General features: G+C 43.9%; 1 protein-coding gene across 2 annotated transcripts in view; it reads left to right on the top strand.

Annotated features, from left to right (window-relative positions):
• The window catches only part of itgb1a (integrin, beta 1a), a 38,202-nt gene that overhangs the window by 644 nt on the left and 13,592 nt on the right, over nucleotides 1–23,966 (top strand). For both annotated transcript variants that reach the window (XM_012865050.3, XM_021317773.2), the window contains exons 2-5: nucleotides 22,195–22,258; nucleotides 22,541–22,626; nucleotides 22,987–23,206; nucleotides 23,287–23,457. In XM_012865050.3, the coding sequence (XP_012720504.2) occupies nucleotides 22,195–22,258; nucleotides 22,541–22,626; nucleotides 22,987–23,206; nucleotides 23,287–23,457 (541 nt within the window). The remainder of the gene's footprint in view (nucleotides 1–22,194; nucleotides 22,259–22,540; nucleotides 22,627–22,986; nucleotides 23,207–23,286; nucleotides 23,458–23,966) is intronic.

Raw genomic sequence — 23,966 nt, 5'->3', positions numbered from 1 at the left:
GTTGAATCAATTCTAAGCCTTACTTTTTCCTCCCTCCATGTTTTTCCACCCATCAACTGGTAATTCATCCATCCATCATCTCTAACCCTGTTCATGATCCATCCATCCATCCATCCATCCATCTATCCATCCATCCATTCCATCCTTCCATCCATCCATCCATTCATCCATCCATCCATCCATCCATCCATTCCATCCATCCATCCATCTCTTTGATATTCTATCTCCCTTTTACTCATTTCATTTCCAACCATCCATCCAGTCTGATTTTTTTGTTGTTTTGTTTGGCAGGTCCTGTAATTAAAAAAGCCCGGCTTTGTAAAAATGTCTGCAGTAAACTCATAGTTAACCGTTGTCTCTATTGCTTAAAAAAAATTAACCAAAAAAAATAGATTGAGCGATTTGGTATTTTTGAGTCTGGGAAAGTGTGTAAACTGGGGAAGTTTGTGGAAACGTTTGGTGAGTTCCTCCAGAGTAATCCTCAGGCTCTAAGCGGTCCCTGGGCGAGGGTCCGGTCAGGATTGTTGTAGAAATTCTGCTTTTCCACTACATTAAAGGCACAGCAATGGACTGTAGCTGCGCCTTTAATGTGCCTGCTCGCACGAAGGAGGCAGCAACAAGTGATCTCACATGATGTGCCGCGACCACCGAGGGCTCCCATCACATGAGCCGCTGACAATCCACAGGGAGGGCCGCGCTGCGAGGCCCAAAGCTCTCGCTTCTCGCCGCAAGGCCAGGTCGCACTGGGGAGAGGAGACGAAAAGGAGAATGAAGAGAGATGTCAGCTCAAAGGGGCAGGGCTCGCTGCTTCTGCTCTTCATGATTGGCAGGCTGCACGATGGACCAAGCGGCAACCTGAGCGCCCCTGTTTCATCAGGAGAGTGAGCTGGAAGACGAAGGGCTTAGAGATCCGGCTGACCGCGCCGACCCCTCACAGCACACGGGGGCGGCGGTTTAATCAAGGAAATGGGCGCAGGGCGAGAGGCGAGGACAGACAGAGAAAGAGAGGATGTCAGAAGGAGATATGGGAGGTGGTTGGAGCGCAGGAAGGACAACGAGGGGAGGAGGGGAAGGGAAGGGGAGGAAAGGCTAATTGAGGGGGGAGGGTAAACGTAGGAGAGCGGGGGGGTTGCAGTTAGTAGACGGTGACGGAGCCGGTAGCCGTGAGCTGAATGGATTGGGACCCCCCAGCCCCCCAGGGGAGCAGCTGCCGCATCCCCCCAGATGATTTATGAGGCCACTCTCTCCCCACTGAGGGCCACACCCAGGACCGTCCTCTCAGCCTCTGCTGTTTATCACCAAGGTGATAAGGCAAACGTGCCTCGTGCTCGCAGCCAGGGCTGGACCATGATTCAGTCAGAGCATATATATATATATATATATATATATATATATATATATATATATATATATATATATATGTATATATATATATATATCGATGGATAGATGTTATGTGGATGGCAGGAACAAAAAAGGGTCAACAAAAAGTTTGACAGAGCAACAGTTTTCCTTCCTGTAGCAGTCCAGCCATGTAGGTTAGTATTACTTCCTCCCAACCAATCACCAAGCTCCGCCCCCTTCAGAGAGTTCAAAGAGCACGTGTTTTTTTTTTTTTTGTTTTTTAAAAACCTGCACTTTTGGTAAAAAGTTGGTTGAATAAAGGTTTGACTTTGAATTCAGTGTTTGTGTCGCTAAGCAACAGCATAGAAAGGCCAGGGCTGCACTTAAAATACATGTTTTGAATTTGTTGACGATTATCGATATCGATTGATATGATTTATTTTTAACCGCTACACTTTTTCCCTATATCGTCCAGCCCTACTCTCTGCTCAAGTGCGTGTCTGTGGGTTCCTCTGTTCCTTTGGGGAAGAGGTGATGAATGTGCCAGCTGCAGGTCTGCGGCACAAGCGTTGGGCCTCGGGGGGGAAAGATCCAAGCCTCAGAGCGGTGGGAGATAATCGCCCGCTTCAGCCGTTTACCCCCGCCACATTCCCTGTGTGACCCCCTCCTGACAGTGGGCTGCCCTGAAAACTGTTGCCTCCCGTTTGTTACGCGGTGAATCCCTGCTCTGAGCAGTAAACTGTAACCCCAGCGGGCCTCAGCGTCTCTTAAAAGTCTGTCAAACCTCACACTGAATAAAAACTCTATTTAAAGTATCCCCATCTCCAAACTTACAACCACAAAGTATTTTTGGTTGTAGTTTAATGTAATGTATTTTAATTGGATTTTTTGCGATAGGTCTACACAAAGCAGTGCAGACTCCTGAAGTGGAATGAAGTGATTCATGGGTTGATTTATTTTACGGACAAAGATCTAAAACGTTATCTCAAATCATCTTCCTGTCCGCTCTGACCAACATCCCTGTCCCCGCTGAAGAAAAGCACCCAGCCCCCTACCATGATGCTGCCACCACAGGGCTCTAAAAACTACTGTATTTTTCAGACAATAAGGCGCACTTAAAATCCTTAAATTTTCTCAAAAATTGATGGTGTACATTATAATCCGGTACGCCTTTTATATGATTACCGTTGTGCTTACTGGCTGATTTTATGTGGTACAATGTGTCCAAAAATGTGTTAAAATGTATAAGTACGACTTTGGTTAGCACAGAAGCCGCTCAGCTCAATGACTATTCGTAGCATTACGGTACACTGCGTCACTACCTGATTAGACTGTAACAGGACCCCTGAGCAGTCTACAAGACTGCCTGACTGTAATGTCTGAATTAGAAGTGCATTTGTGTAAGGCAGCCCGTGCCCGGAGTTCGCGCCAGCAACAATAAACCTAGTAAGTTAAGTCAATATAGAAGTTAGATTTATTTTGGCCTTATGTTAGAAACAGGGCAGTGTAGTCCGACTATTCTGTCCTCCCGACAGAGACGGATAGCTCTCCCTTCCAAGAGAGAGCTGTGTATGCGGACGGGCGGCGTGATATTACACACTTAGTAAGAATATTTAGTGCTCCTAATAATCCGGTGCGCCTTATGTGTGGAGAAAGACACAAATAGACACGTTAATTCTCGTTAATTCACTGTTCAAAATACGGTATTGCTTGATACCTTCCGATTTCCGATACCGCAGCAACATTTTCTAAAGACACATGGCTCTGTATAGTTAACAGGACAATACATGATTGACTACCTCTTTATTTAGGGCAGAACCTATAAGTAGGAGACATTTTAGCCATTGTTCAGAAAAATATATCACTGAAAAGCATCAAATTCCTTTGTGGCAAAGCAGCAGATAAGACGACACCTAATATAAGTGTTAACATCCTTTATGGAAGTATGCATTTTTGTTTCAGTCGTGTAATTGTTTGAGTATATTTGCTTATCTTTAATGAGCCAGTGTGTGCCTCCATTTCCGTGTCTGTTTGTCAGACAGGAACCAGCTAATAGCAGCTAGCGTTATTTCATTTTGACCAGGAGATTTTCACTCAGACGGGAACTTTACTGACCGCTTTATGTTTCCCTCAAATGTCCCTTGTTGTAAAATAAACAAGGGACGCTTAACATGGCGGGGGGTTGAGTGAAGCTTGGCAGCCCACCGGGTGTATTATACGGTGGGGGAAACCCTGCAAAAGGGTTCGGAGGAACTTTCCCTATAAGGCAGACAGACAAGGAGACAAGAAAACAACAAAGAAGTTCTCTTAGTTGCGCACAACACCATCATTTCCTGTTTTACTCTTGTCAACGTTCTGGACCACCAGTATGAACAAATCAGTCAGACTGAAGGCCAGGCCTTTCTCCTGGCGACATGTTTGTGACCTCTACAACTGTTCTTGGTCGTATTATTTTGCTTTTGCTCTTTCATTGCCTGTCTTTCCCTCTGCGCTGAGCTCCACCGCTCTTCGGGGCCATTTTTGGCGGTGCCTGTTGCTTCTAAAAACAGCTTCTGAAGCACCAGGGAGGAGTGGCATGGTTAAAGCTGACCTCTGCTAGCAGAGGTCTGCTGAGAAAACGGAGCCAAACATGCTGTGTTGGTGGTAAATAGTAGCAGCCTGCTGCTGACTACAAGCTCCCTCAAACTGTTTTTGTTACTGTGATAACACGAAGGCTGAACTTTGAGGCTCCCTGAAATGTTTGTGTGCTCTACATCCCATACAAAGTCTTTGCCCAAATGGATGAATGTGTTTAGACATGTGGCTTTGGGCGCTGGCTGTCCTTTCATCAGCAAGAACAATACCACCACTGGAATCAGAGATAACAACATTGGAAATAGCCGCTTGATTCTCTGACTCTTGTGAAATAAAGTGCAACGCATCATGAGAAAAACGTAGGACTAGATTGCAAGACGAGATCTCAACGCCGCTTTATCAACTTCCTGCGTTAGGTGAGGCTGTGGGACAGGAAATGAGTCAGGAGACTTGTTGGGTTTGGCCTGCAGCAAAGTCTCCCAGCTGGACTCAAACATTTTTGAACTCGATTATTCAGGAATACCTTTCAAACGCTGTGGCCTGTTTGGCTTATTTTATATTCAATGTGTTAAACTTCAGTTTTACACATTCCCAACATATAGACATTAATAAAATCATATAAACTTCAGAGCAATGTGTGCTGGTAGGGTGGTCACAATACTTACATTTCAAACTCGATATCGATACCCAGGAAAATATTCAATACTTTTCGATACCATAGGGATGAAAAAAAGACAAACATTTAAAGGCATATCAAATATGTTATTAACATGAAAAACTCACCTTTTTTAATCTCAACATTGAACATACTTTCTCAACAGAATCACAGATTGTAGTAAAAAAAGTGTGCCAATAAATGCTAAATAAATAACCCAAATTTAACACATGCCTAGTAGCTTGCTAGGCCCAGCTAATCACACATCATTAGTAATATGTTTAATGTATTAAGTTATGAATGGGAACTTTCATTTATTAACCTGTCGGAAATCATCATGAAGGCCAGGGTGTCGGTCCTTCATGACGACCAGGGACCAGGGTTTGAATCCTGGAAGGGCATCTGGTGTAAAAACGCTGCCAAGACTTTGTGCAAGTTGTAATGACCTGCTTACCTGAAAGGACTTACTTTAGAGCCAATAAATTAACTTTTCCAAAATATTCAATATGAATGAATGTGACTGTAGGTGTATGTACACTATTTAATTTTTTAAGAGGTTAGTATGGGGAGAATATGCTTATTTTTTGTTTTGAAGTAGAGTAGCTGACTAATCTGGCTGTCTGGTATAAAAAAAGCTTAGTTAAGAAGAACTACTTATTGGTTGGAAGAGAAACAAGCTCTTTCTATCAGTAACATCCATTCAAACCGTGTAGGGTAGCTAGTAAGAACCACTTTAGGTTTAAAACAGTCACTATTATTCTGGACATGTCTGTAATAATAATCCTGTCTTGTGTGTTATCTGTTTGATATTTAAACGGTTAGACCTTTGGAGAGCTGACCAGAGTTAGGGAGTTCTTCTTTCGAGCAAATGTACAATTTGCATGTAAGACACAGAGATAAAGTGCAAATTGTTGCAACTGAAACCCTGAAAAAAATAAAATGTTAACATATGAGTCAAAATGGTATATGTCCGTCTTCGGCATGATGTTTTAAAGACAGAAATGACATTTACTTATAATTAGTCCCTATGTTTTTGAGTATTGCCTTCCATACAGCTCACATTGGAAAAAGTCTCAAGAGTTTTATGCGTTTAACAGCATGTCTTCATTATGCCCAACATTCTTAAAGCGCTAATTATTGTTGCTCCAAACATGGCGGTATACAAACAAGCATTCTAATGTTGCTGAAAAGATGGGCCATAGACAAGAACATAGCCGTTATAACACAAGGATGAACAACTAATCTGTGATGAATAATATTTCATCACGTTTATCCTACGAAGGTTAGCCTGAGCAACTGCTGCTAGACTGCACTGAGTATGCAATACCAGCATTGTCCATGTTTAATTGGGGTGCTATCCAGCTAGCTAACCAAATTACCAGCTCACATTCATCATTGCTAGTTTCGCCCGCCTTGTGGCGATACATTTTCTTTGTTACTAAGTTGTTACTAAGTCCAGGGAGTTATTCTTTGAACCCCAGCCTTAAAGATTTACTGGAATCCTGGTTCGAAGCGTAACGCAGCTTTGCCCGACGCTAACAACACTAGCAGTCTTCTTTGCTGCTTCATGGCAGTTGAACAACTTGGTTCATTACCACCATCATGTGGTAGCAGCAGCTTATTACAAGGAGATGCTTGTACAGACAAGTGGGACTAGATTTGCATTTTCAGAATGTATGAAATGGACTTCCCTTGTACCTTTTGCCTTGTTTCCTGATGTCTAAATATGTAAAGTGGGTTGCACGTTGTGATTTCTTTTATCCTACTTGTTAATATCTGAATGTTCTTCAAGGCTAAAAACGAATCAGTTTAAGGACAGTTGCAAAAGGATTATTGTTCTGTTTACCGACTCTCAAACGTTTAAATGCATTGTTAAGTGTTGTGTCCGGTTAGTGAACTTCTTTTAATCACCCTTGACATGCACTTCTTTAACTGTTCCCCGGAGGAAGTGTGCGTAACTGTGGAGTGCTAACTGCTAAACTCCGCACAGCCCTTTTCTCTCCCGCAGCCACGGAAATGGAAGCCATGAGTTAAAGTGTTAAGTCTGGGCCCTAATGAAAGACATCTGAGTGTTGTTAATGCTCCAGTTCTCTTGCTCTCACAGCTCAGCTGATATGTGGTGGAGGGGCCCACAGATGGCCTGTTGAAGGGTTTGAATTAGGTTAAGACTGAACTTGGCTATGCTCATCTGGATGGGGGGAATTGTCTTTATGGAGCAGCTAACAAATACTCTTTAAAACATGTTCGCTTCTGTCGCCCAGCTCTTTATCAATCTCTTCACAGCTGCAAATATTTGCCCTACCGTCAACTGCTGTCATTCATCTAAATATTACCCTGTACAGTGTTAGCACCTCCAGTGTTGAGCTGATTTTTGCAAACTGACCTAGAGAATGGACATGTGCGTCAGTTGTTTGCTGATTTCCACTTGGTTCCTCTGGCTGTGTTCTTGTCAGAGGACAACATTTGAAACTCTTTGCAGCAGGGCAGTCATGTATGGCCTCTCTTTTGTCTCTGTCTTTCCTTCTCACACACTTTTGAAAACCCAGTATGTCATTTTTTGAGTGGGAGTTGGCTCGTTCCTCACCATTTAGAGACAGGCTTCCTGTGTGCTCAAGTTGAGTTTCCTGTGTTTCGGCTGAGGAAAAGCAGGCTCAGCATGTGTGGGGAATTTGTGAAAGGCTACTGTGCGTTTGCTTTTACAGGACCAACACAAATATTGACACATGAATAAACAAAGAAATGTGCATCCTATCAATATATTCTACTTTACTTACCTTTAGGTCAGGGGTCACAAGGTTCAATAATGTAACCACCAGTAAACGTACTATAAAGAACCAATTGATGGAGTTGGCAACTCTATCGTGGTTTCTCCTCTAGAGCGTTTGCACTGTTGGACACTAAGCAATACTATATTAAACCACAGGACATGTGACTGTGTTTCTGTGCTCAAGGTTATTTTATTTTTATATTTAAGCACTACGTGGAGTTTACAGGAACCATCACTATTAACCACACAATTTACTCTACAATGTTATGTTATGATTAATTCAGCTCATGATTGCTTATACCCTGTTTACACTACCCTTTTTTAACTGAGCCGAGACCAGTCCGAGCTCGGTAACCGAGATAACTCTTGTGTGTAAATGGTCAGCAGACATAACCGGACCGCGCTAAATGCAGACCAGTTCCTGGGGAGGTCTCGGACTGTTTTTTTTTTATCCTGGTTATCTGATAACGAAGAGCGCATGAGCAGACCGCGTCATCCCCTTACAGTCAGCTGACTGTCCGCGGGTTTTCCGGCGTGTCTGGCTGCACGTCCCGATTCACACTCCATTCAGACAAATTTCAGACATTTATAATAATACTAGCTTCCTTACCGTGCCACACGGTTTCCAGAGATGATTCTGCTTAGCAGTGTGATGAACCTCAGCGTCTCTGAGAGCCGACTCTCTCAAGTAAATTCACCAATGGTTGCCTTCTTCCCCTGACTCTCCGCAAACACCGAAATATCACAATATCAAGCATAACATCCTGAATGTTACGGGCGCCGCCGTTTTGTTTTGCTTGGTTCCGCCTTCAATCCCAGAGAGCATCAGTACCACAGATCGTCACTAGGAGGCGAAGAGCAAACAAGGAACCGAGATAAGCTTGGTGTGTAAACGGTCGGCTCGGCTTGGTTAACTGATCCAAGCTCGGACTGGTCTTGGCATGGATCGGTTTAACAAGGGTAGTGTAAATGGGGCTATAGCTACTAGGCCACGCTGTTGGACTCTGTATAGGGCAGTAAACATTTATCCACAATGGGTCAGGTGAAAGAGAGATAGAACAAGACAGTGGCAGCAAAAGTAGCTTAATCAGTCCGGACTCAACAGCACATTGTACGTTTCACCCAGTGGTGGGCACAGTCCCGCTAAATATACTGAAACAATTACATGACTTTCAGTTCGACGGATTAGCATTCTCGCTAAGTTTGGAAACTGTCAGCAGACCAGTTAGATTCTCCTGTATTGGGTTCCGATAACTTAAGTCTGCTAACAACATCCAAAGAAAGTAGTAGCCAGATGAAGGCACGTTGTTGGCTTACTGCTGGCGGTGGTCCGAGGGCCAGAGTGTCCGATAGCGGCGATTGAATGGCAGCCCTGCTTCTGTCCGTCTGCCCCAGGGCAGCTGTTGCCACAATGTAGCTCACCACCATCAACGTGTGAACGAATGGGTGAATGACTGAATGCCGTGTGAAGGGCTTTGGGGTTCGCGGACTTGATCAAGCGCTACACAAGTACAGGCCTTTTACATCAATACAATTTCTTCAGGTTCAGATCCTGGTAGAACACATTTTTCAGACAACAACATGCGTGAACAGACACAAAACCGTGTGACGGTTTTAAAGAGCTGCTTCCTAAATTAATCATTTGTTGGCTTCTCGTACAGTCCCTCGGGAAGATGCCTTGAAGGGATCGGACCATGTGTAGGGGATGTGGGAAAACCGTTTAAGTCAATGTTACTGAGAGCTCGGTGCAGCCACATGGGGAGTCAGAAATAACCTCTGTTAGCACAGCACAGCTATTTTCAACACACAAATAGAGTCATGAACGGCTATATCCAGCTGGCTGTGCTCCAAAGGTTGTGGCTTTCTCCTTCATTGTTTCTCCTGTGTGCTGTGGGAATAAGGCCTGATGGTGAAGGGAGGCTATACAATGGAAACATATTTTGGAAGCAAAAAGAGATATCATTTTCTGGTTAGGTGTTATAGATTTTCTGTCTGGAAACATGAGAGTGTTTTCAAGGCCACATCCCCTCCAGAGGTGTATGTTTAGCCTTTGCTGAACGCAGGAGGAATGTTGGCAGGAGAGACAATATATGGGGCAACAGGAGGTAGAAAAACAGAACAGATGGAAGCAGACTCTGTCTTAAACGAATGATCTAAACGAAAGCGAGGATTTCCTCTTATTAGTTTCTCGATAGATCATAGTGCAGACACAGGGCCTCAGAAGGAAACATTTCAGAAGCTTTGCAAAATATTATTCTCCAAATTCTTGATCAGGAAACAAGTGAAATAGCTGCGTTCATGTTCCTGAGTCATCATAGTGAGTTACTTAGAAAACAACTTCTTTATTTTAGGAATGAAAAGTCAACAGATATCCCAGAGATTCTGGGCTTTATAATGTGTGAGTTTGGTGTTATAACCTATATTAATACAGAGACTTTTAGCCCAAGCTGACCATCCGATCTGTAGATGACTGTGTGGGCTCTTACTTCTATAAAACAACCATCCAGATTTAAGTAGTACCATCCTTGTGCCATAATAAAAGTAAAAATAAATATCCAGTTCGATTTTATCTGAAGGTAGCTGCCATATTCTGAGCTCTCCATTTTTACATCTTATTGGTAACATGTTGGTTATGCTGACTCTTAAGACCAGCAGAGTAATGAACAGCAAGTTCGAGCAGATCATCACAAGCTTGAAGAATTCACAAGAGTTTTATTTTAGCCAACAGTGAAACCAAATGCCCAACTCACATCATGGTTCTCGTGATACCAGCCCCACAGGAAAAAATAATGTCCATTTCTCTTCTCTTAGTGTCACTGCATAATTACCCTACCTTAACTAAGCTTCATTCCTATAGCACATTAAAATACATCTCAGTTGGCCATAGTGCTTTACACACTATAAAAACCTAATGAAACAACAGAACATTGTAACAAGACAAAATATAGGTTTTGATACATAAATACATAAAAAAAACAATTAATGCAATCACTAAAGCCTACACCTCAAACATGGTTAAGAACCAGAAAAGATAAAGGAGAAGATTTAAAGACTTTTTAATTTGTTCCATAGTTTTGGTGTGATGACAGACAACGCGGCGCCATCTCTCCACACTTTCTTTGTCTTTGGAACGACTAATAAAAACGGGTTTGCTGACCCGATCCAGTGAGAGGGAGGCGCAGGTGAAGCAGACCTGACAGAGAATGAGGAGTAAAGCCATGAAGACAGTTACAAGCAAATAAAATAATTTTAAAATCAAGCCGGGGACAAAACGGAAGCCAGTATATTCATGCTAAAATAAGAGAAATGTTCTCTCGTTTTTTTGCAAGTCTAAAGGTGAGCATCAGCATTTCGGACCAGCTGCAGTTGAGTCACTAAAGTTTTCTTAAGCCCTTCGTAAAATGGATTACACTAATCCAAACGAGATGGGATAAAAGCATGGATTAAAATCTGAAAAAGATGCTGTGGAAGCGATAGTTTTACTTTGGTCGGCTGTCTCAGTCAGAAAAAGCAGGACCGGTGATTTAATCTGAGCATGGAAAGAGAAGATCACTGTCCAGTCTTACACCCAGGTCAGTAGCAGTCTGAAAAACTGTACTGTATCTGCTTTTTACATTATAGTTTACATTATATTGTACATTACACTGTTATAGCTAGAGGTCACTTCCCTTCTCTGCTATGGCGCAGTGAGATGTTTTTATGTCTGTTTCTCAAAGCAGCTTATTGTTTTACGAAGCCGGAATGGTTGTTTAGCATTTAAAGCTGGTTCTGTTGCAGTGATGGGGGCGACTGGGAGGAGGTTTGGTTTCTAGATTTTAGATCAACAGATGTGGGGCAGCCTCTCACTTCTCATTTCTCCTCTTCCTCTCACATCACATGATGTCCAGACTTCATTTTTCTTTTTCGTTTTTATTTTAAACACCAATTTGGGAGTGATGGCATATGGGTTACAGAGCAGGGTGCTTGTGCCTGGAGGGGTTTCAAATTTCTGGGTTTGAATCCCTCAGACTGCCACTCTGGGTCCCTGAGCAAGACCCTTAGCCCCAGAGTTAAATATACAAAAAAATATAAGGCAATAACAATAAAAATATAGCAGAACCCAGTGTAGACTAGGCATGGGCCGGTATGAAAATCTGATGAAACACTGATGAGATAGCAGCATCAATGCTATACGCAAGCTTCCTTGCTGTGAGCCGCCATTGTTGTCTGAATCCAAACAGTCGCTTCACTGGTACGTCACAACTACAAAAATCCTGCCTGCCAATCATAATTTGGCTCGTCCATTTTATGTGGTATTAAAATCCCTCCCAATGGCAGCGATTCCAGGTGGATGTGTGGAGCTCGGTGGAACAGGAGGTTTTATGAATCTTTCAACTGTGGTGAATACAGCGCGAGCATTGTTGATGTTTTTGTTTATTTTTTTCCACAAAGAACACTTCCCTTGCATGTTATAGTGATGAGTGATAGCTTTGCAGCCTCTCTTTGACGATTTCTTAATAAACGTGAAGTCGGGTTTTACGCCATTGTCGTTCAACCCTATGACAAAGTTTTCTTTCAAATCTCACTGATGGGGCATTTCTCCATGGAGATTTCTTCCTCCCAGAGACAACCTTGACTTTAAAGGCAGCAAGCACTAAGGCCTCCGTAGATGGGTCGCGCTACCCGCCGCGCCACGAGCGCGCCCGGAGATTGTACTTTCAAAGATAACGGAGAAATGATCCATAGTGCCATTTTGTGAACGTGCCAGACTGTTCTAGTAGTTTTCCCATACATAACGTTATCCACTAATATGTCCAAATTACTGGTAAATATTTATCAAAAAATCTCATCATGTAAATTTGTTGCAAAATCACTATTAGTCTGGAAATGAAACCCTGACTTTATTATTGTTTATTATTTTGGTCATAGTTTTGTTTCGATAAAAGTGCTTATAAGAAGATGATGAGAGGCAACTACATCTCCGAAACCTCCATTCAGCCTCAGACGAGATGATTCTGGATCATATCACCAAGTGCTTTAGGTTTGGGGGTGAGTTCTGCGGGGTCAGGGTTAGTGGGCCGCGGACTGGTGAGGAGAATCTGCAACCGCGCTTCATATAACATCAGTGTTGTGTGAACAGGGGAACAGAATTTCACACAACACCGTGAAGAGAGGAGAGAGGCTGCATGGTGTGAAGCCCTCATTCAGAACCAGCCACCGCTGCACTATGGGTCAGAAAACAAAACCCACGAATAATATGCATTCAAACATTACTTAAGCTGTTTATGAGCTGCTTTTTTTTCTCATTCGGAAATAATTATGTCTTAACTGTGCAACCGTGCTGTGTGTTGGAGCCTCAACGCTCTTTGCGTTGCTGCTCCCCCATCCCCCTCATTATTTTTTTTCCATTTTAAACCTTTAGATTTTTTTATTTTGTATTTTGTTCTTTATAGAAAAATTAAATCAAGATACCATGTGAAGAAAATATATGCTGTATTCATGATCGGACCATTCTGATCTGTGTATTATGTGTACAGAACATACATATGTTCTATGTCTCAGTTATAAGAAATTGGGGTTCATCAAAATAACTAATATTTTTGTACAGTTTTTTTCTGGGTAGGTGTCCAAAAGGATGTTTTTTACATATGTAAAAATGTTGAAAATTGTGAACCTAATGGCTCGCTGCTGTCGCTCGCTTGCCTTCACTTTTATTCCACTTGTGCTCTTTTTCTGTGATAAAACAAAAGAGTCTCCTCTGCTTGGTATCAACCTGTAATCCTCAGATCATTCCTAAATGCTAAGCAGACTCAAAGGAGTCAAGGCATCAGCATGCCTCATTAGCGTTATTCCTAACAGAGACTCTCTCAGGACAGAGAGGGCGGGGCAGTGAGTGTGGGTATTTGGAGTATCAAAGTCTGTCATGGTCCCAGGGGGCGGCCTGATTCTGTCCTTTTGTTTGGTATGAGAGGGTCCTCTGGATCAGATCAGGGTGGGAAGCTGTGTGTGTGTGTGTGTGTGGGGGGGGGGGGGGATGGGGGGAGAGGGTTGTTGGACACAGGCGCACTCTGTTTGGTATTCTTCTTTAACACTCATGTGCTTGTATGTCTCAGAGTTCAGACATGCTGCCCACTCATCTCTGTTGGAAGTTATGCGGAGGCAGAGGGTCCGCTGGTATGGAGGGGAGGGAGCTAGGCAATTGTGTGGGCGATATGAGAGTGGAAGAGGGGAGGGGGGGAGGGAGGGCAGGAGGATGGCAAAAAATGTCCCAGACAGCACTGGAATGGCAGGACATATCCCAGAACATTTTAAGTCGTCTTTAATTAAAACCACAAAACATTGGCAGGCCATTAATTATGTCACTGAACTCTCACGGACTTCTTTACGTTGCTTTTTTTTTTTCTAACTCACAACCTTAAATTAAAATGAACTAGCTAACCAAGCAGGCACATGGCACGGATGTAAAGCAACGGGTTAAGCATTCTCCTCGTGTCTCAATGCCACCCTCTGTCAACCAAGCTCCGCACCGCCCTTTCCTGTTTTCCGTCTTTTCCGTTCCTTCCTTTCCCACCCGTTCTGCATAAGGGAAGCACCACAACCCCCGCCTCAAAGGGCACACAGACTTTAGGCTAAGACCCGCTCTGTTGCTGCGTATTCTTTGTAGTGTCTCTACTGCTTATTTGCTGATGCTACTGGTCGTAATTCATGGCGCTGCTACTGAGGTCAGCACTTCTAAGACTTTTTGCTGGATGGTTTAAGTTAAAAGAGAACCAGTGTTGTGTGCAACCCTCTTCATCAGTGTTTCCTGAGGATGTTTGAGCTGTTAATAGGCTGGACTAAGTGATATATTGTTGGACTTCTAAGTCTTGGTTAACCAGGAAGTCTATAAAGCAATGAAGAGTTTTCTAATGCACTGATCCTAATTTTGACTTGTCCATACCAATCTGTTTAAGAACTAAAATGAACAGAATTGAAAAGCCGTCCACCCTTCTTTCCATCCTTAAAGGATATTTCACCCCCAAATCAACTTTTTTTTGATAACCGTTAACATTGCTGCCTTATATTGGTGTCTAAATATCCCGGTTATTTTATTCACAATATACTGCATAACTGTTGAAATCCTGCTTTTGTGTCTTAAACCGTCAGTTTGCCACCCTCCTAAGCTTCAACGGGGATACTCAGTATTGCTACTGGTTCAAAAGTTTTTGTGACATCACATGGAGAAACTGACGTGGCAGCAGCTCTGCCGCGGTGGGGTTATAAAAGCAGCACTGTCTTGTGTCTACGTAATGAGCTGGAGTTTGAGCAGTGAATTTTGCGGTTCTTTTATTGATTTGTTCAGGTTAGCAATTTATTAGCTTAGCATTCTGCTAGCTTATTTAGCTTTTACTTGTAGCCCAGACCACGCCCAACATGTGTACGTTCTCAGAGTACATGGTGAGAACCTACACGCAGTAGTGTTTTTTTGGCACGGGCGGAGCGGGCAATGACGCTGCGGTGATGCATTGAATCATACAAAGGACTGCAGTCCAAACCGAGGCTTTTTGACATCTAGCTAATAGGCTGAAAAGGTTGATTCAGCCTATTAGCTAGTAGTACAAGCAACTTATCCAGCGTGCAGTCCTCCATAGGGAATATTTCCTTTCAAATAGATTCTTGTGCCATTTGAGCTTCATCTGACTTCATATTTCAAAACTGCAACAAAGCTAACCTAGAGGCTTCTTCGCTCAGTAACCACGTCCACACCAAAGGGTGTTCTTATCATCACAGCCTGGGAGCTCGCATACCCAGCATACAGTCAGGGCCTAGCAAGATGACGACAATTCCAGTCGTCAGCAAATTTCTTGGTGTATCGCTGCAATTTCAACTCCCACTAATTGGGGATGACGTGGTTTACGTTTTCCTAAAATTTAGAAACAGTATGACAGGTTGCTAACACGGTCAAGCAGCGTTCAACGTCTCAGCAATGCCTTTGGAACTTCAGTCCCTGTTAGAGCCGCACCCACACTGTTCCATGTGCCAGCCTCTCCTGCTGGCCGATGGATCTGTGTGGAGGCCATAAAAAAACTGAGCTGCCATTAGTCACAGTTCAGGTGTGTGACGAGAATAGTGTCTGAGCGAAGGAATGACAAGGACAGCTAAATAAACGTGTAAGAGCCACGCTGAGCGGCCTGTAACGTCTACGCCGTCTTGTTCTCTCTAGGCGCTTAAACATTTGAGTTCTGCAACCACAGAACTATAACCCAACCCTTCCTTTAACCTTCACACATTTGTGTTTTGTTATAATTTTGGCACAAGCTGTTTATGAAACAGGTAGGTACATTTTAGAGCTCATAAATCTGAGTATGACGAGATAATGCTGTCTCGGCATTCTGGTGCTCTTTCAAAATGGCAGTTTCTAAACTTTGTGGGCTTTTCGGGACTTGATTTACAGTTTAGTGTGTCTTGCACAAGCTCTGGGGGGGGAATCTTTTTTTCAGCGTGTGAAGCTATGACAGTTTGGGCTGCATGATTTGGCCTTTCTATCACTTCACCACTTTTGTTTTTTTACGAGTTTACAGTCCCTCCCCTGCTGTGAAGCTCCTTTTTTTAACACATTTGGGGATAGTTGTTTTCATCTCATTTTAATATATCTGAGACCAAGTCAGAGGATTGTGAATCTGAGGAGCATCAAATCAGACCCCTCTTCCTTTGTGGGAGTCTGCTGAAAAGAAGAGAGAGAGGCTTTCATTAAACATACCTCCTGAGTGACTCCATTTTACAGTTTAGTCAACAGGAGCCAGGCAGAGGTTCAGTCGTGGGCTATAAATTATTTAGGGGGCCTTGGACCACATTATTATTTAGATTTGGACAGAAAATACAACATAGAAGTAATAATGAAGCTTAAACAACTGTTCCTTATTAGAGAAATGGACATGCTTGATCATTATAGGTGTTTTTGTCTCTGTTCTTTTGGAGTTACGCAAACGTAACGATTTATTCTTGGTATATAGTAATGGTGTCAATCTCCAGTCCTTGAGGTCCGGTGTCCTGCAATTTTTAGATGCGTTTCTGCTTCAAAACATGTTAGTCAAAATAATTTATTTTTATATATTTATTTATATAGCGCCAATTCACACCACATCATCTCATGCGTTGTTAGTTGGTGCAACACATGAGAATAGGAAGAATAGAAAGATAGTTCTATTCTGCGTTTTTTTCCTTAAGCTTTAGCTATTTGACGCTACGTCTATATTTTTTTTTTTTTTTTTTTTTTAAACCATGCATTCCTCTAAACTCCATGAGACTGAAAACACTTGACTCCCAGCTCGGGTTTTATAGGCTTAGTTTGCATCTGAATGGCTTCTTTAGAACTCCCAAAGTTGAACTGAAAACAGAACCTGGGCTACAGTCAAAGGAGGATATTTGTATCTTGTGTTGCAGGAGCATGGTGTGAAATTTATAATTTTTCTCTGGAAATAATGTGTTATTCATTCGGACTACACTCTCAGTAGTTAAACCTGTATCTCTAAATTCCTGTTTTAAGATGAGGTTCTCCCATGTTCTCAGTAACTATTTTACCGTCGTGTCACCTTCACTAGTAGTTGCTTATGCCTTCTCTTCTTTTATTAAATAAATGGAAATGCAGAGACGAAAACATCAGAGCTGTGCACAGCGCTGGAGATTTAAGCCATCTGATCTAATCTGGGGGTTGTAGACAGGCTGTCTGCCCTTCTGTGTCTATTTAAATGGACACACACACACACACACACACGCATAGACACACACACACACAGAGGCATTTAGGAATGCATCGGTCAACACCACACACACTGTAAGAGCCTCTTTTACCAACAGGGTATGCAATGTAATTTTATAATCCAGCGTCTATTAAAGGTCAGCAGTAACTGGTACATAAAAAAAAAAACAAAAGCAAAAAGAAGCTTTTGTCACTTTATCTCCGTGTTTCTGGATTTAATTTGAACCTCATGCTTGGATCTCCAGCGTGTCTGACGCTAGCTTCTGTGGAAGGTCTCCGAGGAATGACTCCCCATGAGCTTTTGATTAATAGTCGGGCAGGAGGCTGGCTTCACATTCCGGCTTTTATTCAGTTTTGGTACATTTCTGAACTCTTACTAGCCAGTATGACTAAATGCTAAACTTAGACCACTGACGTGTGGAGGTGTGGATAAATCCCAACGTTTCCTCGGCTCTTCCTCCGGGTTTTTTAATGCAGCTTTCATTGCCTTAGCATGACTAATGGTGCTACATAGTGCCACCAAAGCTAATCTGCCAGGCGGGTTTTCTTTCTTGCTACCATTAAACTGCAATGCAGCTGTCCTGGGAAGACCTCAGAGCTTTGGTAAAGAAATGCATCTAAAAAAAATAAAATAAAAAAAATGGCATAGAAGAGCCAAGAGTAACATCACGCAGGTCAAGGAGGCTTGTTTACAGCAGGGGTGTCCAGACCTTTCATCACACAGGCCACAATCATCAGGGAAAAAGTACTCGAGAGCCAAAAAATAAGTTTAAAAAAGCAACAATTTGACAAAAATTGTTTTGCAAATGTATGTTTTATCTGCTCTACAGTATATGGCCATGTAATATTTTAATTAAACACATTGGACAGATTTTCTGTAGGAAAGGGGTGTGTAAATCATTGCAGATCCAGGGTTTTGCACTTTTACCTTATTAAGATGTGGTCGTCCAGTCTGCAAATTATTTTAGGCTCATTTGGAAAAAAATATATAGCAATAAGAGCAGGATCTGGTTCAGTCTTTCTCTAAAAACAACTGCTTTGTTGCAGCCAGTTTTAATAAATGAATTACAAATAGGTTTTGGTGCACCAAAGTCTGCAATTGAATAAAAGTCAATGGATATATGTGGTCCTATGAAATAAAGAGAATGTGGCTAGTAGAAGACAAATACTTTGTGTTGTACCTGACAGTTTTCATTGTAACAAGATTTTAACTTGTCTTTAACATTTTTAATCAAAATAAAAGCACCATCTGCATCGTCACCTGTACTGGTGAGTCAAATCCTTCTTAAATTGCAGTTGGGGCCCACACAGTCCAGGGGCCTCACTTTAGACGCCCCTGGTTTAGAGCTTTGTAGCAGGTTAGGTCTGGCAAGGAGAGCAGGAACCAGAGAAGCAGATAATAGACCCATAGTTTCTCTTGGGGGGCTGCAGTGATTGACAGCTCATGTGGGAGGATCTGTTGATAGGACTCAGGCGCTCCACTCCTACAAACAAAAAGCCAAATAAGGCCACAATAGACATTGTTGGCCGACCTGCCAAAGGCTACGTGTGTGTGGCAGAAAACCAGCAGCCGCAACGCACCATCCCCCGATGTGAAACAGGGTGGGGACACTGTCAGGCTGGGCCAGAGGTTTACTACGAAGCGGCACCACCGCCCTGAACTGCAACGCAACGGTTGAGCTTGAAGTAAATTCATATGCTAGGATTGCCCTGTCAACATCCACACCTAAATACAGTTGAGAATCAGACTGGAAAACAGCTGCTCTGCATCCAGCCTGGCTGAGTTAGAGCTTTGCTGCAACAACGATGCACCAGTGTGTGTTGGTCTCTAGCGCATCACATCCCAATAAAATACATAGAAGCTTCTGGTGGGAAAGGTTCCAGGGGTATGAAGACTTTAGCAAGGCAGTACATTTCCCAAGCCGTCTTTCTCAATAACATTTTGTCCCGTTGTGTGTTTAAAAAGCTTCGGTCTGTACCAGGTCTCCTAAAACCTGTGAACAAACACATAGCAGTCTCGGTTGTCCTGCCGGAGCTTGGCTAGAACAGCAGCATCCCCATCACCCATCCACAGGCGAAGCAGTCCATGGACTGTTTCGTGTCGGCCACTGACGCAGAGCTGCTCTCTCATTGTTACAACTCTACTTATAGGCTTGTGAAAAATACCCTATGAAATATTCAGTCCCTTTTATGCAATGTTCACACTCTGATGTCTTCTCAATACGGCAGTGTCAGAGTGAGGTGCAGGTCTGGGCTTCACGTCTGCCGCTCCTCGGTAGAGTTGCAGGACAGTGAAGTTAACAAACAGCTGAGCGTTTTCTCGACATCCCTCCCTTCATCTTGACTAAAACCAAATCCTCCTTAGAGATCCGCCGTTCTTCTGCCCAAAGCTCATGTATGTTTTCACCTTGTGAGGCCTGCCTACGGCGCTTTTAACATCCAAGACATTTCCCTCTTTTTAGCTTGCAGCTTGCTGCCTTCGGCACGTGTTCACCATATAGACCAGTTCATTGTTATTGTTTTGAGGCGGGTTTTTCGCGCATGCGCGCCGGACTGGTAGGCAAAAGACGAACACAATGGCGGACGCAAACAGAGAAACTGACGAGTTCTCCGCGTATTTTTCTTCTTTAGATAACGTACTACAAGATCGTTTTAAGAGTAAGTTGATGGTTGATGGTATCAGATTGCCAGATCCACACAGCAAAAGCCTTAAGGGACGGAGCGAGTCTGTGAAATGCTGGCCAAGCGCTCCGTACCATGACATACAGCTGCCTTATAAACACGGCAGGCCAGTACAGACAGAGAGCACGAAAGCCATGAAACCACTGGACGGCTACAATTATTTTAAATCGGGAAAAAGGCTCCAGCAACGCCCGCGACGCCATGAGGGATTAAGCGGTCAGAAAATGGATGGATGGATGGATGGATGTTCAGACATGTTTGTGCAACAGCACAAAGCGGCGTCGGACACAGGCCGCGTCTCAGCAGAGGCCCGGTAGGTTAAAAAAAAAAAAAATTTCACTACGGATTATTTAGGTGTTTTTGTCTTGTTAAAATGGGTGGCGGTGTCGGCGACATTGCAGCGTAAACACAGAAGTACTAGCGCCCGTGAACCGGGGCGTAATGGCAGCAGCAGCTAGCAGCAGCTAGCAGCAGGGGCTACAGCAGCTAGCAGCAGCTGCTGTAGCCCCTGCTGCTAGCTGCTGCTAGCCGCCCCGGCCCGGCCCGTGTAGCCGGGCCGGGGCGCCGGCCCGTGTAGCCGGCGGCGCCGGCCCGTGTAGTGTTTACGCAGCAGCCACTGGCTGCTGCCGCAGCCCGTGAACTGGCAGAGCAGCCGCTGCCTGCTCCGCCGCTGCTGCTTGGCTGCTGCTGCTACCGCTTCTCCGGCCCGTGTAGTGTTTACGCAGCAGCCGTTGTCTGAAGCAGCAGCAGCCGTTGCTGCTTCAGACAACGGCTGCTGCTGCTGCTGCTACCGCTTCTCCGGCCCGTGTAGCGATCTGTGTACCCTCCGCCGCTATTTAAGTAGAACAATGACTAGAGCAGAATTAAGTTGTATTTACCGGAGATGAAGTGTAGACTGCAAATTCTGTCGTAGTACGATGCCCCCCCAGTCCATTGGGAGTGTCTGCCTGCGCTCTTTTCATTGAAAATATCAATTTCTTTCTTCGTCCTTCCTCCTTTGGAAAACGACAGAAACGTACATCCAACGATTTGAAATGCCTCTCTGTGCAACCGGGAGCACAACAAGTCGTAGGCATTGCTTAGATTCCATAAATAAACGAAGTAAAAGTACGCTCTAAATCACCCGTTTTGTCATGTAGTAGACGAGAACAGTACTGTTTTCTGCCTACCAGCGGGACCCGGATGTAGCGCTGACGTCACGCGGGACGTCACGCGTGAACTACCCTATACTGTCCGCGTTTCGCATTCCTTAAAATATATACATAATTTGATGGGTAAGATAACAATCCTTACCTCCAATGTGTACCTTTTTGTTTTCAGCAAAGACATTTTATGTGTTATTCCTGTAAAAAAAAAAAGATCTCAGAGTGAGTTTGATTCTGTGCTTCTTTCTGGAGACTTTCGATCACATCCTGTCATACCATGGTCTGGGTGAATACTCGATTCCGATTGGCTGCAGGGTCTCCGTTACAAAGTGTGACACCTATAACAAAAAAAGGTCCGGTCAAATAGCCTGAATGTTCGAAATTATTGCGCTGGCTCAAACGTTGGCTGGTAATAGCAAGACAGTAGACGCTGACTACCTCTGCAGCGCGTCACACCGACAGACATTAAATAGTTCCCTCAGCCGCTTCTTGTGAAACACTTTTTTAACGATTTTAACTGTGAAAACCCCCATTAAAGTGTTAATAATTGATTTAATATTTATTAATTTCGTAAGTGACCATGGTATAATCTGGACGGTGCTGGTCGGACGGTTCACGCCTCCGCGTCGTCCATTCATGTCTGATAATGGACATTATCCCATACTTAGCTTACACCTTGGTTCTAATTGCCGTTCAGGCCCGCCGCCTCTCATGAGATATGACACATTATGACTCCTGATCAACCAGTCATGATTCAAGCTGATGTCCTGGGGGTGGATCGTATTCATGGGAGTCACATATACAGAAGACTTTCTGGGTAGGTTATAGAAAATGATCAGCGAGGACAAACTAGAGTAAAAGGATTGAATGCACCATTAGTGAGTCACCAGCTTGGCTTCAGGATGCATCGACGCAGTCCGACAGGACGCCTGTGGGATCAGTGACAGCGGAGAGGTAGGCTCCGAGGAGCTGCTGCCATTTACTGCGATGGGGAGATCTGGGAGTGGCGGCGGGCTGCTCTCCACGTGGACACGTGTTCGTGCGCCGAACTGCTCTGACTCTGAATTGAATTAGCTGCCTGTTCCTGCGTGACCGCTAGAGGAAAGTCAAGCAGCCATCCCGGGGTAATTTATGACCCCCGATTAAAAGCAGACCGCTCACAGTTGCAGCCTGTTACCTCAGGCACGTTCGTCTCCACAGCCGTAGAGCGTGCGCCGACATCCAGACCGTTAAGCAGGTCTCCTGGTGTTTGTAACCCCAGCTAAACGTTAAGGCCTCCGTGTGCTCATGTCTCCTCCTGTGCTTTCAGATGGATCTGAAGCTGATCTTGATAGCGTTCGTCGGACTCTTTTATAGCTCCTACTCTCAGAAAGGTAAGCTTTGTTTTACATTTGTCCTGAAAACTGCATGACATTAAAGATGCAACAGCTTCTTTTCCCCACCTGAAGTCATTTTGTTGGCATGTGCCTTAAACTTGAGTTAAATGAACCCGTGGAGGAAGCTTTCGCACTGCAGCATCCTGGAATACAGGGACCGGTTGCAAAGAGGGCATCTCCCGTATCTTCAGTCTTTTTGCTCTGATTCGTACATGTACATGGTCTGCAGCGCTGCTCCCTCTCTCTCTGACCCCTCCTCTCTCTTTGTTTTCCGTCCAGAGGGGAATGAGTGCATTAGCGCCAACGCCAAATACTGCGGAGAGTGCATCCAGGCTGGAGCCAAATGCGGCTGGTGTAGCGACCCGGTATGTGCTGTAAATCAAAGCCGTCGGCTGCACAATGATGCAGTGTCGATGTGTTTTAGTTGTTTTGCAAAGTACTGTCAATTTTGTCCAGAGCCGTTTCTGATTGGAAATGACAGGCAGGTCCTGTTTTTCATTTTAATAAATTATGAAAAGCCTTTCTTCATAATCAGATTCTCTTTTGACTCCAGGTCAGGACTCCACTCCAAAATATTAGTCTTACTGCCAGTCAGGAAAAAAACTGTTTGTTTAATTATCAACCTTGAATATAAATCTGCCAGGAGTGTAAAAACTTTTGGTTGTGTGTCGAGAGCGTGTCGCTCGTTCGATTGTCCTGAACCGTCTCTGTGCCGGCCCTCCCAGAACTTCCTTAAACAGGGCGAGACCGTGTCGAGCCGATGCGACGAGCTGCAGTCCCTGGTAAAGAGGGGCTGCAACAAGACGTTCATCGAGAACCCCGTTGGAAGACGGAAAATCGTCAAGAACACGGAGGTGACCGATCGCAACAAAGCACCAAAGAATTTGAAACCGGAGGACATCACTCAGGTCCAGCCCCAGAAAGTCCGCCTCACTCTCCGCTCGGGTGCGTTAGCGTTTCAACAAAGCTGCTCCGGGTTCGCACATCTGTGACGCTGTCCTAATATTCTGGTGCCTTGTGTGCAGGGGAGCCCCAGGCTTTTGAACTGAAGTTTAAGCGGGCTGAAGATTACCCCATCGACCTGTACTACTTGATGGACCTGTCCTTCTCGATGAAGGATGACCTGGAGAACGTGAAGAACCTGGGGACCAGTCTGATGAAGGAGATGTCAAAGATCACCTCTGACTTCAGGATAGGTTAGGACATCTGATTGGTTTATGCATCTTATTGTCGTTGAAGAAACTGGGAACGGATCGCGCTCAAATCTCGAGACGTTTCTCTCCCTCAGAGCTTTACAAAGCGTGTTTAATGTTCTTTGTGTAATGTTCATCATCGCACACACATACACAGTGGCAGAGCAGCCATATAAGGCCTTTGTATCCCACAGAGGGCTACTTGGAGCCTCCCATTCAAAACTTTACAACTGATATTTATTCTCAGTAAAAACCTTTTTATGGATTCTCCATCTTTAACTCCTCAAGATGAATCTGAGAAATCCTAATCTTTTCATGCTATTTATTGCCTTAAAATCATTGAAAATGTACAGAAAACACCAAAGAAACAATTATCAGACATTGTTTTAAAATACACTAACATCTTTGTCCTTTGGGATGTTTTTTTTTTTATAGATACTTGATTCTTTCTAAATGAGTGTTTGCATATTAACAGCTAATCTTTTCTTATATATGGAAACGGGAGAGATTTA

This window comes from Fundulus heteroclitus, chromosome 21 (genome assembly GCF_011125445.2).
Source record: "Fundulus heteroclitus isolate FHET01 chromosome 21, MU-UCD_Fhet_4.1, whole genome shotgun sequence".
Lineage (NCBI taxonomy): Eukaryota > Metazoa > Chordata > Actinopteri > Cyprinodontiformes > Fundulidae > Fundulus > Fundulus heteroclitus.
The sequence above is the reverse complement of the archived record's forward strand: the minus strand, read 5'-3'. Positions and strand labels throughout refer to the sequence as shown.